This window comes from Bradysia coprophila, unplaced genomic scaffold, assembly GCF_014529535.1.
Source record: "Bradysia coprophila strain Holo2 unplaced genomic scaffold, BU_Bcop_v1 contig_297, whole genome shotgun sequence".
Taxonomy (NCBI): domain Eukaryota; kingdom Metazoa; phylum Arthropoda; class Insecta; order Diptera; family Sciaridae; genus Bradysia; species Bradysia coprophila.
The window spans coordinates 8,105,977-8,118,639 of record NW_023503555.1 but is presented as its reverse complement, the minus strand read 5'-3'; the positions used below and the strand labels follow the sequence as shown (position 1 = coordinate 8,118,639).

The following is a 12,663-nucleotide window of genomic DNA, read 5'->3' as shown; positions in this document are numbered from 1 at the left end:
TTTATAATGACAACATAGTAGTAGTGTAGTTGATAAGGACCATTTATACGAGAACGTTTACACTCGCATAAAAGCTGGGCTACCCTTCTTAAAGTTAGTTTTTCTCATAGGTGAAATTATCGGTGGGTTCCTTAACTATAATTCCAATAACTTAGCAATAAGAAAAATTGACTTTTAGAAGGGTAGCCCAGCTTTTATACGAGTGTAAACGTTCTCGTATAAATGGTCCTTATCAACTGCACTATAGGGTTAAATAGACCCCTATTGGAAAATCTGTTCTACTGCTTGGTTGCAGATGCTATGTATTTTCAGCTTCCCTAAATCTGCTGCCGGCGGCCATATTGTATTTTAGTAAAAGTGATATAAAGTGGGAAAAATTGTACTTAGATAGTTTCTGTTAACATAGAAGTAATTGGTTATGTGTGTGGGGTGCTTCGGGCATTCCATATATGGACATCTATATTGAGCTATATACAGGCATATAGAGCTATATACAGGCATATAGAGCTATATACAGGCATATAGAGCTATATAATAGCAAATTCATTTGTGGAATGTTTATTTATAGGAAAATATAGGTAAATATAGCGGTTTAAATAGGAATTTATGAAAGTTGACTTCGTACGGGGCTGTCTATATTGCCTCCGGCAATTTATGTTGTATATGATAACAAGACAAATAGTGGATAATGTAAGTCATTTTAAAGACAGAATAACTTTTCAGTAGAGAAGAAAATGAAGAGTTTCACATTACAGGCTTTTGATACGAATAGGTGTTTCGTACTATTCAGCGTTATCTATGTTTCTACTATGACTATTAGAATTCCATACCCTATTGATTGCAACACCAACCAGTTCTATCCCACCTAAAGAGTACTCCAGGGAACCTTAGTCCCGGTGTGTCCTGACTCTAAGAGTTCCTAATCCATGCACAGGCCTTATTGTTTTAATTCCAATCGCTCTAAGTCAGCATGGTAGAGAGGAAATTTCCTAATCAATATGCTATTGTGAAAACGATGTCACTCGAGTCGATTCGCTCTTCAGGATTGCGATCATCTGTTGTCGACATTTAAAATATTCACAAAAGTAAAAATCGAAAATCGTCGAACTTAAGATTTTTTTTATCGTCATCCGCTGTAACATTTGGTGCTCACAATTCAATCGGTTGATTATTTCTTTTGAATCCAACTTTTCGTTTAAATAACCGTTGCATTGCTTCTTTCATCGGTTTGGCACGTTCGGCATCGTCAATATCATCATTCCACGGTTGAACTTCACCTGATGCCCATTTGACATAAGTGTGGAACGATATCAAAGCTAGAACGAATAATGTCCAAAATACCGATCCCCATTGCTCATATTTTCCCTGAAAAAGCAACGGACCTTCTGCAAAATGACAATATTTCGCGATTAGATGAAAATTTACATCTGTCGTCAATAGGCGAGTCAAATAGGGAGCAGCAAATCCACAAATAGCTCCTGCTCCATTCACTAATCCCATCAAAGCTCCTGAATAATTCGGACATAGGTCCAAAAAATTAGCCTGGGCACCAGTGTAAAATGCATCCATAAAACACATAGCCAATATGTAACATGCCAACGCAGCCACCCTATCACATTTTACGTGGTAAATCAGCAATGTGAACCCAGCAGATATAATTGAGCCTGTTAACGGTGTTGAAAGAGGTCACACATTTCATACCTTTCTCAGTTGCATACCATTGACACCGAAGATTTTTCTAGCTCGGGTACGTGTGACAAATTCTTTGCTGACTATAAAATCGCAAACGATTCCACATAATACCGAAAATAGGTAACCGACCATGAACGCTATGGACGTGGACCAGACCAGGTCGGAGTTATTGAATTTTAGCACGATCTTCAAATAATTTGGCAATTCCGAAGCTAAAATGTAAAATCCCCAATCGTGAGCGATCTGAGCAATGATCAAAACCAAAACTGCAGGACTAATGATCATGCTGACCCATGGTATTTGGCAGAACGTTTTCGTTTCCACCAAGTCTCCGATTTCATTTTGTAAATATGTCTTTTCCTCGACACTGATCCTCGGATGAGTTGTTGGAGTGTTGAAGACTAAAAAATACTAACAGTTTGCTTTCATCTCTCGTATCCAGAGTTACACATGGAAGGTTTGTCTTACGAATGCGATATTCCACAATATTCCAAGGATGCCGAATGTGTAAAATATTGATATATGACAACCATCACGTTCGAATCCAGTCAAAACATTGACTATGGTCGACCCAATCTAAAGACAATCGTAGTCAAGTTAATTATTTTTTTGGCTCTGACGGCCGATCTCTAACGCTACAGACAAAACGGCTCGAGCTTTTTGTAAAAGATCCAACGATCGCTCACTATGGCCAGTCAATGGCTTGTGTAAGTCAGGACTAGCGGACAATTTCATATCCTATACTAAAGAAATCCCGAAGAAGAGTAAGGACATCAGCGCACCTAAACTTTCTTTCAGCGATTGATTGGTCAAAACAGCAAAGACACGATAAAATTGTTGCAAAGCACCTAGCAGGGTCAATGCAAAATTACCATTAAGGCTACTAATGGTATTATTGGTATCAAAATACTACTCTATTTGACGTGGTAAAACCTCTATTACCCTGCTAGGTGCTTTGACTGTTGGTATAAGTAACCTTCAATAGTTACCATGGTAGACTTAAAGGTAGTTAAGTACATATTCGATCGCACTACAACCTCTAGGTTGATGTTGATAAACATATTTTTGGGCTAATAAGTTCTCAAGACAATTAATCAGCAAGATTAAGCTAATTGAAGTAAAAGATTTTGCAAAAGATCCAGACTCGATAATTAGTCGTGATGTGATATGCTTGTCGTCGGAAAGTCGACTACAATGAATCTACCCAATTAATACTAATGTTCCTGACTGTCCTTGTCCATGTAAATAAAAAGTCCTTGTGTACTGTACTTGTCCTCCACAAAACACTATTGACGATACTCTGCCTCGCTCGTTTTTTGGAATCCAACACGATAAAAGGTATATCAACGCGGGATACGCATGCGTTTCCACAATGCCCATGACAAATCTCAACGTTATCAATCCATCGGCACCACCTGAAAACACATTCAAGATAAACAAGTTTCGGTGACCTGAGTGTCTCAGATGCTAATTAAATACCATATTGTGCAACGATTGGTGTGACTAATGTGCACAAAGCTGTAAAAAATAATCCCAAATTGAATATCGTTTTTCCGCCATATTTCTGGCCTAGAAACGCTGCCGGTATGTACAGCAAAGCGTAACCAATGAAAAAGGCCGACTTTATGAGACTGCCTGTTTCTTCGGACCATTCGACTGATGTCGTCGTTGAGCGGAACGAGCGGAACGCAGAAAACTCAACTATCTGTGTACCATCCATCATTGTTGATCTCTGCAGCAACAGAAAACAATTTTTGATTCTGATAGTTCCATTCACTCAGTGTTGAACTCACCGTGTGCTGATAAAAGTTTGGATACGCTCTTAGAAGCTTGTCGTGCTCGCTACCTCGATTACGACTATTGACGCTGATCATCTTCAGCATTAACAAATTCAAGCATAGTCGCATCAGATAAACATTTACTAGTCCCGTCAACGCCATCAAAGTCAGTAGGGATCGCTGAGAAAACACTTCATTTAGCGTTTTATGTGAAACTACAATGAGAGACTAAAAGATTTTATTTTTGAATTAGGTTCTTACATGCTGAATTCCTCATTTTGTGGAACAGTGTCATAGAAGGTCTCCATTTCAAAGGATCCATTCGTCGCCAAAGTTTACAGTTAATTTGCAATGCGTACTCTGATCTGTTCATGGTTCAAAGATTATGAGTGAAAGAATCGCCAGGCTTGCAGTTTTCTCTCTTTACACTTCGCAGAAAATAGGACAATTAACAGGGCCAAACTGGCTCAAAAAAGCCACTCGGAAGCCCAAACATAAAAATTGTCTAACAAAAGTTTCTAAAAATCCAAAAGTCCCTCCGGGAATCGTCCAAATACACATTACATGGGCAGCTGGGATAATTATGTAATCTTTGATGTATTTGATAAAATAACATTGTCGTAACGTTAAGAGGAAAACAGACGAGCAATTTTGAGTCGCTGAGGTCAATAATTAGGCTGTGTTTTTCTCTGTAATCCAATGTGTCCAATGCGTAGCATAGGTACGTTGAAGAATTGAAAATACATCATAATTTTCGATTTCTGCAACGCAAACCTACTCGTGTGTTTTCAACTTTACACCCGCTTCTGAAAATCAGCTATTACTATAGGAAAATTCTGTATTTTTGGATTTTTGGCCTTGAAGTGCCATTTTACAGGGTTGAGGGTTCGGAAGGGTTTTTCTATTATATTTCTGGATGTATGGATACTCTGACGCTTAATATAAATAAAAGTTCTCGACGAGATGAGTCTAAGAAGAAAAAAACTACACAAATTGACCAAGTGGTAGGGGAGATATATACCCTGGGCTCCTCGCACGGTGTAAATTTTTGGTGCATGGCATGTGAGGTTTTTATCCGACATTTATGAAAGTTAATTTTGACAAATTTTCAAATTTCGTGAAATTTTCGTGTTTTGTCAAATTTTTGAATTTCGTCAAATTTCGTCCAATTTTCGAATTTCGTAAAATTTTCGTTTGTCGTCAAATTTTGTCAAATTTCGATTTGTATTACCCTTCGATTTCGATTTGGATTACCCTTCGTAATCAGGTAAATATTCGCTAGTGGAACATAAAAATGTTACAACTAACGAAAAATTTATTAAGAAAATTTCTCTCACTTCGCTCGCTAGTGAAAGAATTGAGAATTTTTTTTCAGAATTTTCCGAGTTTTTTCATAATTTTTTCGGAATTATCCAATAATTAAAATTCCCAATAAGCCCTGTTTTATGACCGTTAGAAAATTCCCATTTTTGGTACATTTTCTGGGAATTTTATCTAAAGCCGCTAGAAAATTCCCATTTTTGGTACATTTTTTAGGAATTTATTCTATTGCAACGCTTATTATTGAGAATATTCTGAATTTTTTTTTCAAAATTTTTGGAATTTTGGAAATTAAATTCTCAGCAATAGGCCCTGAGTGAAAGTATACAAGTGTTGATTAGGAGAGGAAAGAATTTCGGTGTTTTCGGCAATTTGTACAATAAATGAGCCAATGAATCGGCAAGGAGAATGCCGTAAAATAATACAATTATATTCGAACCAAATTTAATGGTAAAAATTTGGTTCGAATGCATAAATCGAATAAAAAATCAACTGAAAGGCCTTTAGGCCAGTAGGAAATCGAAGAAAATATTGAGAGAATTGACTCAGTACGAAATCGAATAATAAATTGAGAGAAAGGCCTCAGTAGAGAAATTTCGATTGGAAATTAAAGATTTTGCCTATGTTCGCTACATTTGTTTAAAATTTTAAAAACCCCTGTCGGGACTTGGCCCGACTGAAGCAAAAGTCCCTTCGAGAATCGCCCGAATGCCCAGTATGGCCAGTTCGGGTCTGGTAGCGCTACACTTTTCTATTCAGGCAAGAGCAGTCGAAATTCATAAGTAGGCCTTTGATTTTGGTGCAAAACGCTTCCTAATGCACGAAACGAATAAGTAAATGATTATAACGGGATCTAGGTCCCTCCTTTGAATGAATTTTCGTCGTCTTCTCCTGCTTGGTTTACTTTGCACTGTCGTGGCATTACGTACACTATCATGTTACGTTAATTGACATTCAGGTTCATTCATTCGTTCATTCATTCAATTTATTTATTATTCGACTAGACTATTCCGAGAACATCGAGCATTCAGTGAGCTCTCTCTCCATTCACAAACAGCATTTCTCTCAACCACCTCTCCACACATTAAAGAACACACGCACACATAAGCGGTTTATGTATGGGAAACGGTTGTATATAAGCGGCCGTTTGTATTTGTTTCCGACTGATCGGTTCAAATGAATTCTGTTTCGTACGATTTCGTCAAATGCATTTGGAGTTCGCCGAACCGTACATCAGCTCGTAGAATAATATCAGAAGTGTGTTGCTAGTATATTTTTTGTTCCATTCAGATTGATATGTGACAAGATGGCAGACGATTGCATGGACGGTTTGTGTTTATTAGGTGGCACAGAGACGAATTGTTTAGTTAATTCTTCAGTGAAAAGTGATGAGAAATCGATAAATGTGAATAAACTTGAATGTGGAAACAATGTTGCTAGTGTTTGCGGGCCAATCGGTGCAGCCGAAACTCAGAAAAGTTCAAATAATTCAGTGGATAAGAAATGTGTGAGCGTTACCGATACGACCAACAATAAATGTGACGGGATAACAATAGTGAATCGTTGTGCGAATAAACAAAAGACACCTGGACTAGTTGGATTACCCAGAGCCAATCTGAAGCAATTAAAGGATATGAAAATGTCATCAGAGGATACGCGTGAGAAACGTCGCTGTACAGATAGATATGATTCCTCCGAATCGTCAGACAGGTGAGACTTACACAGAAGAAGAGAAAAAAAAACATTTTTTTTGGTTGAGACTTTTTTATGGGCTCGTTTTTGTTCTGTTGAAGTGAAAAAAAGTTTTGATGGAATAAACGCGCCCCAATAAAAAATAATAAAAAAAAAACGAAGAGGACACATTGCACACACTGAATTGAGTAGATTTCGATCCATCATTTTGTGTTAGTTTTGGTCATTTTTGTTGGTTTCCTTTTTTCTTTTAAATTATTTTTTATTGAAACAAAAACCTGCTGTTAGACATTCTTATTCATTATATAGCTGTACATATCCCGCATCAGTCTACCTTCTTGTTTATTTTTTTTTTTTCGTTCATTTTATCTGCTCCGTGAAAAAGTCAATAATACACACTCGAGTGTATGAGGATTAACACACAACACATATCTCGCCAGTGAGCGTTTTGTGTATGTGTACGGGGTCTCTTTTATCAATCGTTTTTCATTTTCTTTCTATAATTCAATTAATAGAAGACTCGCTTGACGATTCATTGACTGAACATCAGATTGAATTTCTGTCACCCAGAATATAGTTGTTATAGGAGAAACAATCGACCGAAAAAAGAAGAAATTGTTTATCGAAATGATGAACCCGTGAATTCTGCGCCATTTTGATTAAAGACCCTTTTTCACCATAAAATATTTTATTTTTCGTATATTTATATACAAACCAGCCGAGAGTCACAAAACTGAAACTCTATGTGCACGGCGTGGAAGAACAACAGTGAAATATAGGGAAAACGAAGGATGAAATGGAAAGAATATAAAAATTATGTACAAAAACTGACTGAAGTTCTCTTCGTGTGTAAATTTCAATCCGGTTTGTTGTATTTTTTTCATTTCATTTTTTTTTCTGTTGTTCGTTGGTTCATCGTTTGTTGGAAGAAATATGCAGGCAGAGAGTTTGTTGAAATATTTTTCGAAACTTGTTGTTAGTATTATTAATTATAATTTTGTATGCTCTTGGAAGGGGGCCTGAAGGGGACGTTTTCTGATTTTTTGTTGTAGTTTTTGGTTTGTGTCTTTTTTGGTGAACCGTCTAGTCGAACTGGTCCGAGCGAGAAATTTTTTTGAATTAATTCGCTTACCAACAGACACAAACTTTACCAATTTGTTATCCAAGCAAAATCCTAGAATTTAACGTTTCATAGAAAAACCATTCTTGCAGATAAATCAATTGATTCCCTCATAGAGAAGCGAGAAAAAAACCGGATCCAATTAATGTAAAAAGGGTGAAAGTTAGAACTAGCTAATGCTCGACTAATGTTCTCGTAGAAGTAACTTATTCGCTTTCCCACCGCACTGTCATTGAACCCTTAGGCGCCAAAAAATCGAATTTTATGGAATTTTGATCAATTTCTTTATGGTTTGTATAGGGGTGAATTCAACATTTTACTTGCCGTTTCATCTCTCGATGCCAATTTGGTGTCAGTTCATCTCTTTCGTGTCAGGAATTAGGTTAGACCATCCAGACAAGTTAACTTTAATTGACTCTAAGCACAAAATTGTACTACGGTATACCTCCAAAATGAACCGATTTGTTTTTGTAAGTCCAAGCTCTACAGCCGCACATAGAAAAATTACGAAGTGGTGGACCCATATCTTCGACTTTGATAAATTCGATTGATCAAAAGTGTGGCTGTACATATATATGTTCTAGCTACTGGGCAGCTCAAACGAACGTTTTATTATAGTGGCTGCAAACAGCCTCACTCAAGTTTTGAGTGGCTGACAAAATGTGGTGCAGTGCCGGTGTTACTCATTTTATGGCGTCCGTCTCTTGCATTATTTGTAATCTATCTGCGGTCTTGTTGTTTTTTGTCGTACCTCTGTACAATGTAGATAGCTGATAAATAGTGAGAGTTTTAGAACAAAGAGACAGATAGCCCGAGAACTGTTTCACTGAAATGTGCTTTCGTGAAATGAGCGAAATGCGCAAGTGCTTTCGTACAAATGAATGCTTTAGGCTTAGGTGCTGTAGTGCAATTGACTCAATTGCTGTTTTAGATTTACATCAAAGATTCTTGGAGCGCACATTTTTCACCAAAACAATGACATTCTGTATTTTAACAAGGGCTACGGACTAGAATTGGTTAGAATTCGTCTTTCTTCAATTTTAAAAGGATAAATGCTCAACATCAAAACAACGGATTTAAAGCTGAAACTTGATCGGAGGCAAAGCCGATATCAATAAGCACACGAAAACGAAATTTGTTACGTAATGGCTTTTACATACTGACAGCGTCGAAAGTAGTGCTTGAAACATGAAAAGTACAATTTGCGACATGTGTCATTGGGTTTCATGTATTTATTGACCTCGGCTTCGCATCGGAACGACCAAATTCACACAAACATTCGACCTTCTAGCTTTTTATCGCTTGTAATGTAAATGACAAGTACTAGTGCACTGTCAGAAAATAAAGCACGGCGTTTAAAAATGGAATAGTTAAAGTCGATGCGATGAAATCAACAAAAAATCGCAGCTCAGCTCACCAGTTTTCGTCTAAAATCGAAAACATTTGAAGTTTCCTACCAACTAAATACACCGAATTTCAACATTTAACGTTTGACGTTCAAGTCGAAACACCTAAAAACTCTCTATAATCTCTTCGACACTGATGCTTTTTACAAAACGAACTCTAAAATGGGAGAGGCTATATTTATTCCGAACATTACAAATAATATCGTTTGCTCGAACAAGAAAACACCATGCCATTGGTAGTTATTTGCAGCGATATAACCAGATCTAAACGTTCATTTTATGTGGAGAAAAATATCTTTATAAACGGTTATATTATGCGCTCATACACCCATCATTCGAATAGAATTTCCACGCGGCCAATTCAATGGAATTTATGTTAGAAGGGAAATTCAATTTTTCGGTATTTTTAAAATGCAACCGAATTTCGAGGTTTTTCGTCATTCCGAATAGTAAAATGCAAATAGATCAGATGGAAATGTGTGTGTTCCGAGAGATAGAGAGAGAAACTATTCAATTTTACTGACAGCTAAATATTTTCGATTCGATTTCATTTGACGTAGCGCCGATGATAATGCACTTTTTATTGAAATTAAAGCGTACGACAGTAATGCTAAAATTAGTCGACAATTTGAGATAGGTTTCAAACACGGAAAATATGGTAAAAGAAAACTGACAAACTTACACCATCAAAAACTTGAATATGCGCGTCGTCAGATCAATACTCTATGTACAGAACTCTTACACGTTGTGTAAGTTGTGTAAATTTTAAAACATCCACAAAAATCTCTTGTTCGTGTTTTTACATTACACTCATAACTCGCTGCGAACGACTATGTGACAGAGCTAGTATAACCTTTCGACTGTTAACTGTCGTAATGGCGAGAAAGGTCAAAATCTGCTTTTTAAAATATGATTATGATTTCTGGCTTCAGCTGCTGCAGCCGTCTTAATTAACTCTAGTTGATTCTATGATGAGATTATGTTACCGAAGAAAAAGTTTCTGAAAATTTCGAACAAAATTACGGCACGTTTGATTGTATACATAAAATACCCATCTGATTCTGACGATAACACAAAAATAAAATATTTTCGGACAAATAAAACCATGCCGTTAAAGATCTCAGCCAGCCGTAATAATAATAATAATAAAACTTTTGAATAATTCGTTTTTTTCCATCCTTCTAAAATTCGAGAAAGCCATAAACTTAACAGCCACCATAAATTCGAGTCGCTTAAATTTATTTGATTTCAATATTTTTTCGGATAACATTATAAAGAGATGTTTTTGTGTTGAATGAATGTCGGTTGCAGTTGATAGATATATTCATTATTCAATATTCTATTAGTTCAGGGGGAGTGTCTAGTACCCACTCTGTTCATTATGTGAGGCAAGACCTATTATTTGTAAACTTACTTATCTACCGAATTTACTGAAATTTACCAAAAATTTACCGAAATTCACCGAAATTTTCCGAAATTCACCAAAATTTAATGAAATTTACAGAAAATTTACCGAGTTTATGTTTCGATAAATTAAGCGAATATTCGATAAATTTTGGTGAGTTTCGGTTAATTTCTGCAAATTCGTTAAATACCGATAATAGGCCCGATGTGACACTGAAGACCTCGTTTCGTTGTAGTGTTAACCTAACATTTGACGAGATGCAGGAGAACATTCGGTTGATTGTGTTATAGTGGATACTCACAATATTCGCAGAAAAAGGCGAATTAAAACTTCAATGTCCCTTTTGCGAACATGAAGGAAAAACGTCGAAAATTTATTAAACATACGATTTAGGCTTCCTTCTTCCAAAGACCCACGTACTATTTGTTCTTATTGTTCCCGTAGATAAATTCAAATTAATTTCATCTCTTTATGCCTCCACAAAATCAATCCATATGTCATTGTTAAGACACGTACGTTTGCGTTTGTTTAACGTCAACAACAAGACAAGGATAAAGTAGATGATTAAGGCTTCAAAAGATGAAGTTATAAGTGGGCAAAGAAGGCAAGGGCTTACTGTAGCAAAGAAGAGAGAAGTTGTAACTAGACGCAAGACTCGTTTTTTCTCGTAGATCCAATAACTTCAATCCAATTCGTGTTATTCATTCCATAACACTGTTACACATATGTATCGTAATGTTGTAGGTCCGTGTGGGATTAATTTTGATTTGTCAGACACGGTAAGGGATGCAAGAACGGAGGTTAGATGGGATTAAGAATGCAATGGCTCATATTGAAGATTTTCGGCTGGTGTTAAATCTCGTCAGGTACATGAACGATTTTCTACAAAGTAGATGTCAACACATCTAAGAACATCTAATTTTACCAGTTCAAAATGTAAGGAAAGTAATCCCTGAGGGAATTAAAATTTAATTCCAAAAAAGATTCGGTCCCTGGTTATCCCTAAAGGATTTAATTCTAGGTCCATATTTCTATCTGTGAAATTCACAGAGTGAATCCTGCAAGACTGTTCTTGATCTGTCTCTTAATAATGTTACACTTTAGCGCCAAGCCAACGAAAATAGTTCCTTTTTATGTGCCCATCGCACAAAAGTAATGATCTTCGCTCTACGTGAACTGAACATTCACACATTACCAGACAATAAGGGCCAAACAATATTTTACCGAAAACCATAGAACTCTTCTCGAGCAAAAAACGAAAAGAAAAAAAAACCTCACACGGAACAAAAAACCCATAAAATTTTTTAGAATGTCGTTCTCGTTGTTGTAAATATATATAATCTAGAGGAGAGGTATACATTGTATGTATAGAGATGTGGTGTGTATAGTGAAGTGACTCTGCGCGTATGTTCGAATTAGCTACGAACAGAATTTGTTTTTTTTTTCTATATTCTCGGTTGGCTCACACGATGCATACACATATATACGAATGTCTCGATTCCAAAATATTTCGTCTTCGTTTTACTGGTTACATACATAAACCAGAAAAATTCTATCTTTTTATTGGAAGTTTTGAGAGAAGAAAAAAAAAACGACTGTTGTCGGTATAGGGGGTACAACAGCATATCTATCGTATCAATCAGGAATTTTTCTTCTTAAAAAAAAATGGAAACAATGCGATCAAAGATGGTCAGATTGGGAAGACTTTGTGATGGCAGTCTACCGATTTTCTATTTAAAACTGAAGTCATTTCCAACATTTTGCCATTTCAAATCAAAAGATTTCTTCGAATATTCATCCCACAAAAATGTCGGTATTTTCAACACGCTTCACGTTGATTAAATTGTAATTAATTGACAATCTAAAGATGAAAAAACCATTCTTGCAAAATCACTGTCGAAATTACTATTTATATTATGATTCAACCGTACGATTCGTTGGAACTGACGTCCCAAGTTATTTGATTTTTTGATTCGAACATTTTTAATAGTAATGATTCATACAGTAATTTCACTAAAGGTAGGCCCAACACCAAACGCACAACCATCCGAAAAAAATGGTAGTTAATTTTCAGGTACGCTATTGCCGTCATTTATTGTTGTTAACCCTAGGAACTTTAGTTATTTTCGAAAAGAAATAACTGTCGATCAGCCATTTGGCGTTGATTTTTCCATTTTAATATTTTTGTATTTCAACATTTTAAACGTGGGTCGAAGTTGAATGAAATTTTTTGTTTGATTTCAATTAATT

At 36.2% G+C, this 12,663-nt stretch overlaps 2 protein-coding genes across 2 annotated transcripts in view; one reads left to right on the top strand and one right to left on the bottom strand.

Moving 5' to 3' along the window:
• Nucleotides 1–1,109: 1,109 nt before the first annotated feature.
• On the bottom strand, nucleotides 1,110–3,843 carry LOC119078638 (putative inorganic phosphate cotransporter). Its single transcript, XM_037186233.1, has 8 exons — nucleotides 3,732–3,843; nucleotides 3,486–3,661; nucleotides 3,172–3,424; nucleotides 2,908–3,107; nucleotides 2,161–2,268; nucleotides 1,719–2,103; nucleotides 1,426–1,664; nucleotides 1,110–1,365 (listed from the first exon to the last, which is right to left on the bottom strand). The coding sequence occupies exons 1-8, from the start codon at nucleotides 3,841–3,843 to the stop codon at nucleotides 1,150–1,152; spliced, it is 1,689 nt and encodes a 562-aa protein (XP_037042128.1). The 3' UTR covers nucleotides 1,110–1,149.
• A 2,147-nt stretch (nucleotides 3,844–5,990) lies between these two features.
• LOC119079019 (zinc finger protein jing homolog) overlaps nucleotides 5,991–12,663 on the top strand; it is a 65,661-nt gene continuing 58,988 nt past the window's right edge. Inside the window, exon 1 of the mRNA XM_037186796.1 lies at nucleotides 5,991–6,500. Within this exon, the coding sequence (XP_037042691.1) occupies nucleotides 6,097–6,500 (404 nt within the window). The 5' untranslated portion in view covers nucleotides 5,991–6,096. The remainder of the gene's footprint in view (nucleotides 6,501–12,663) is intronic.

Coding starts and splice junctions, on each gene's coding strand:
- LOC119078638 (XM_037186233.1), bottom strand. CDS start 3,843: ATGAACAGATCAGAGTACGCATTGCAAATTAACTGTAAACTTTGGCGA. Junction 3,662..3,731: donor CAAAATGAGGAATTCAGCAT/GTAAGAACCTAA, acceptor CGCTAAATGAAG/TGTTTTCTCAGCGATCCCTA. Junction 1,366..1,425: donor CTCGCCTATTGACGACAGAT/GTAAATTTTCAT, acceptor TTGCTTTTTCAG/GGAAAATATGAGCAATGGGG.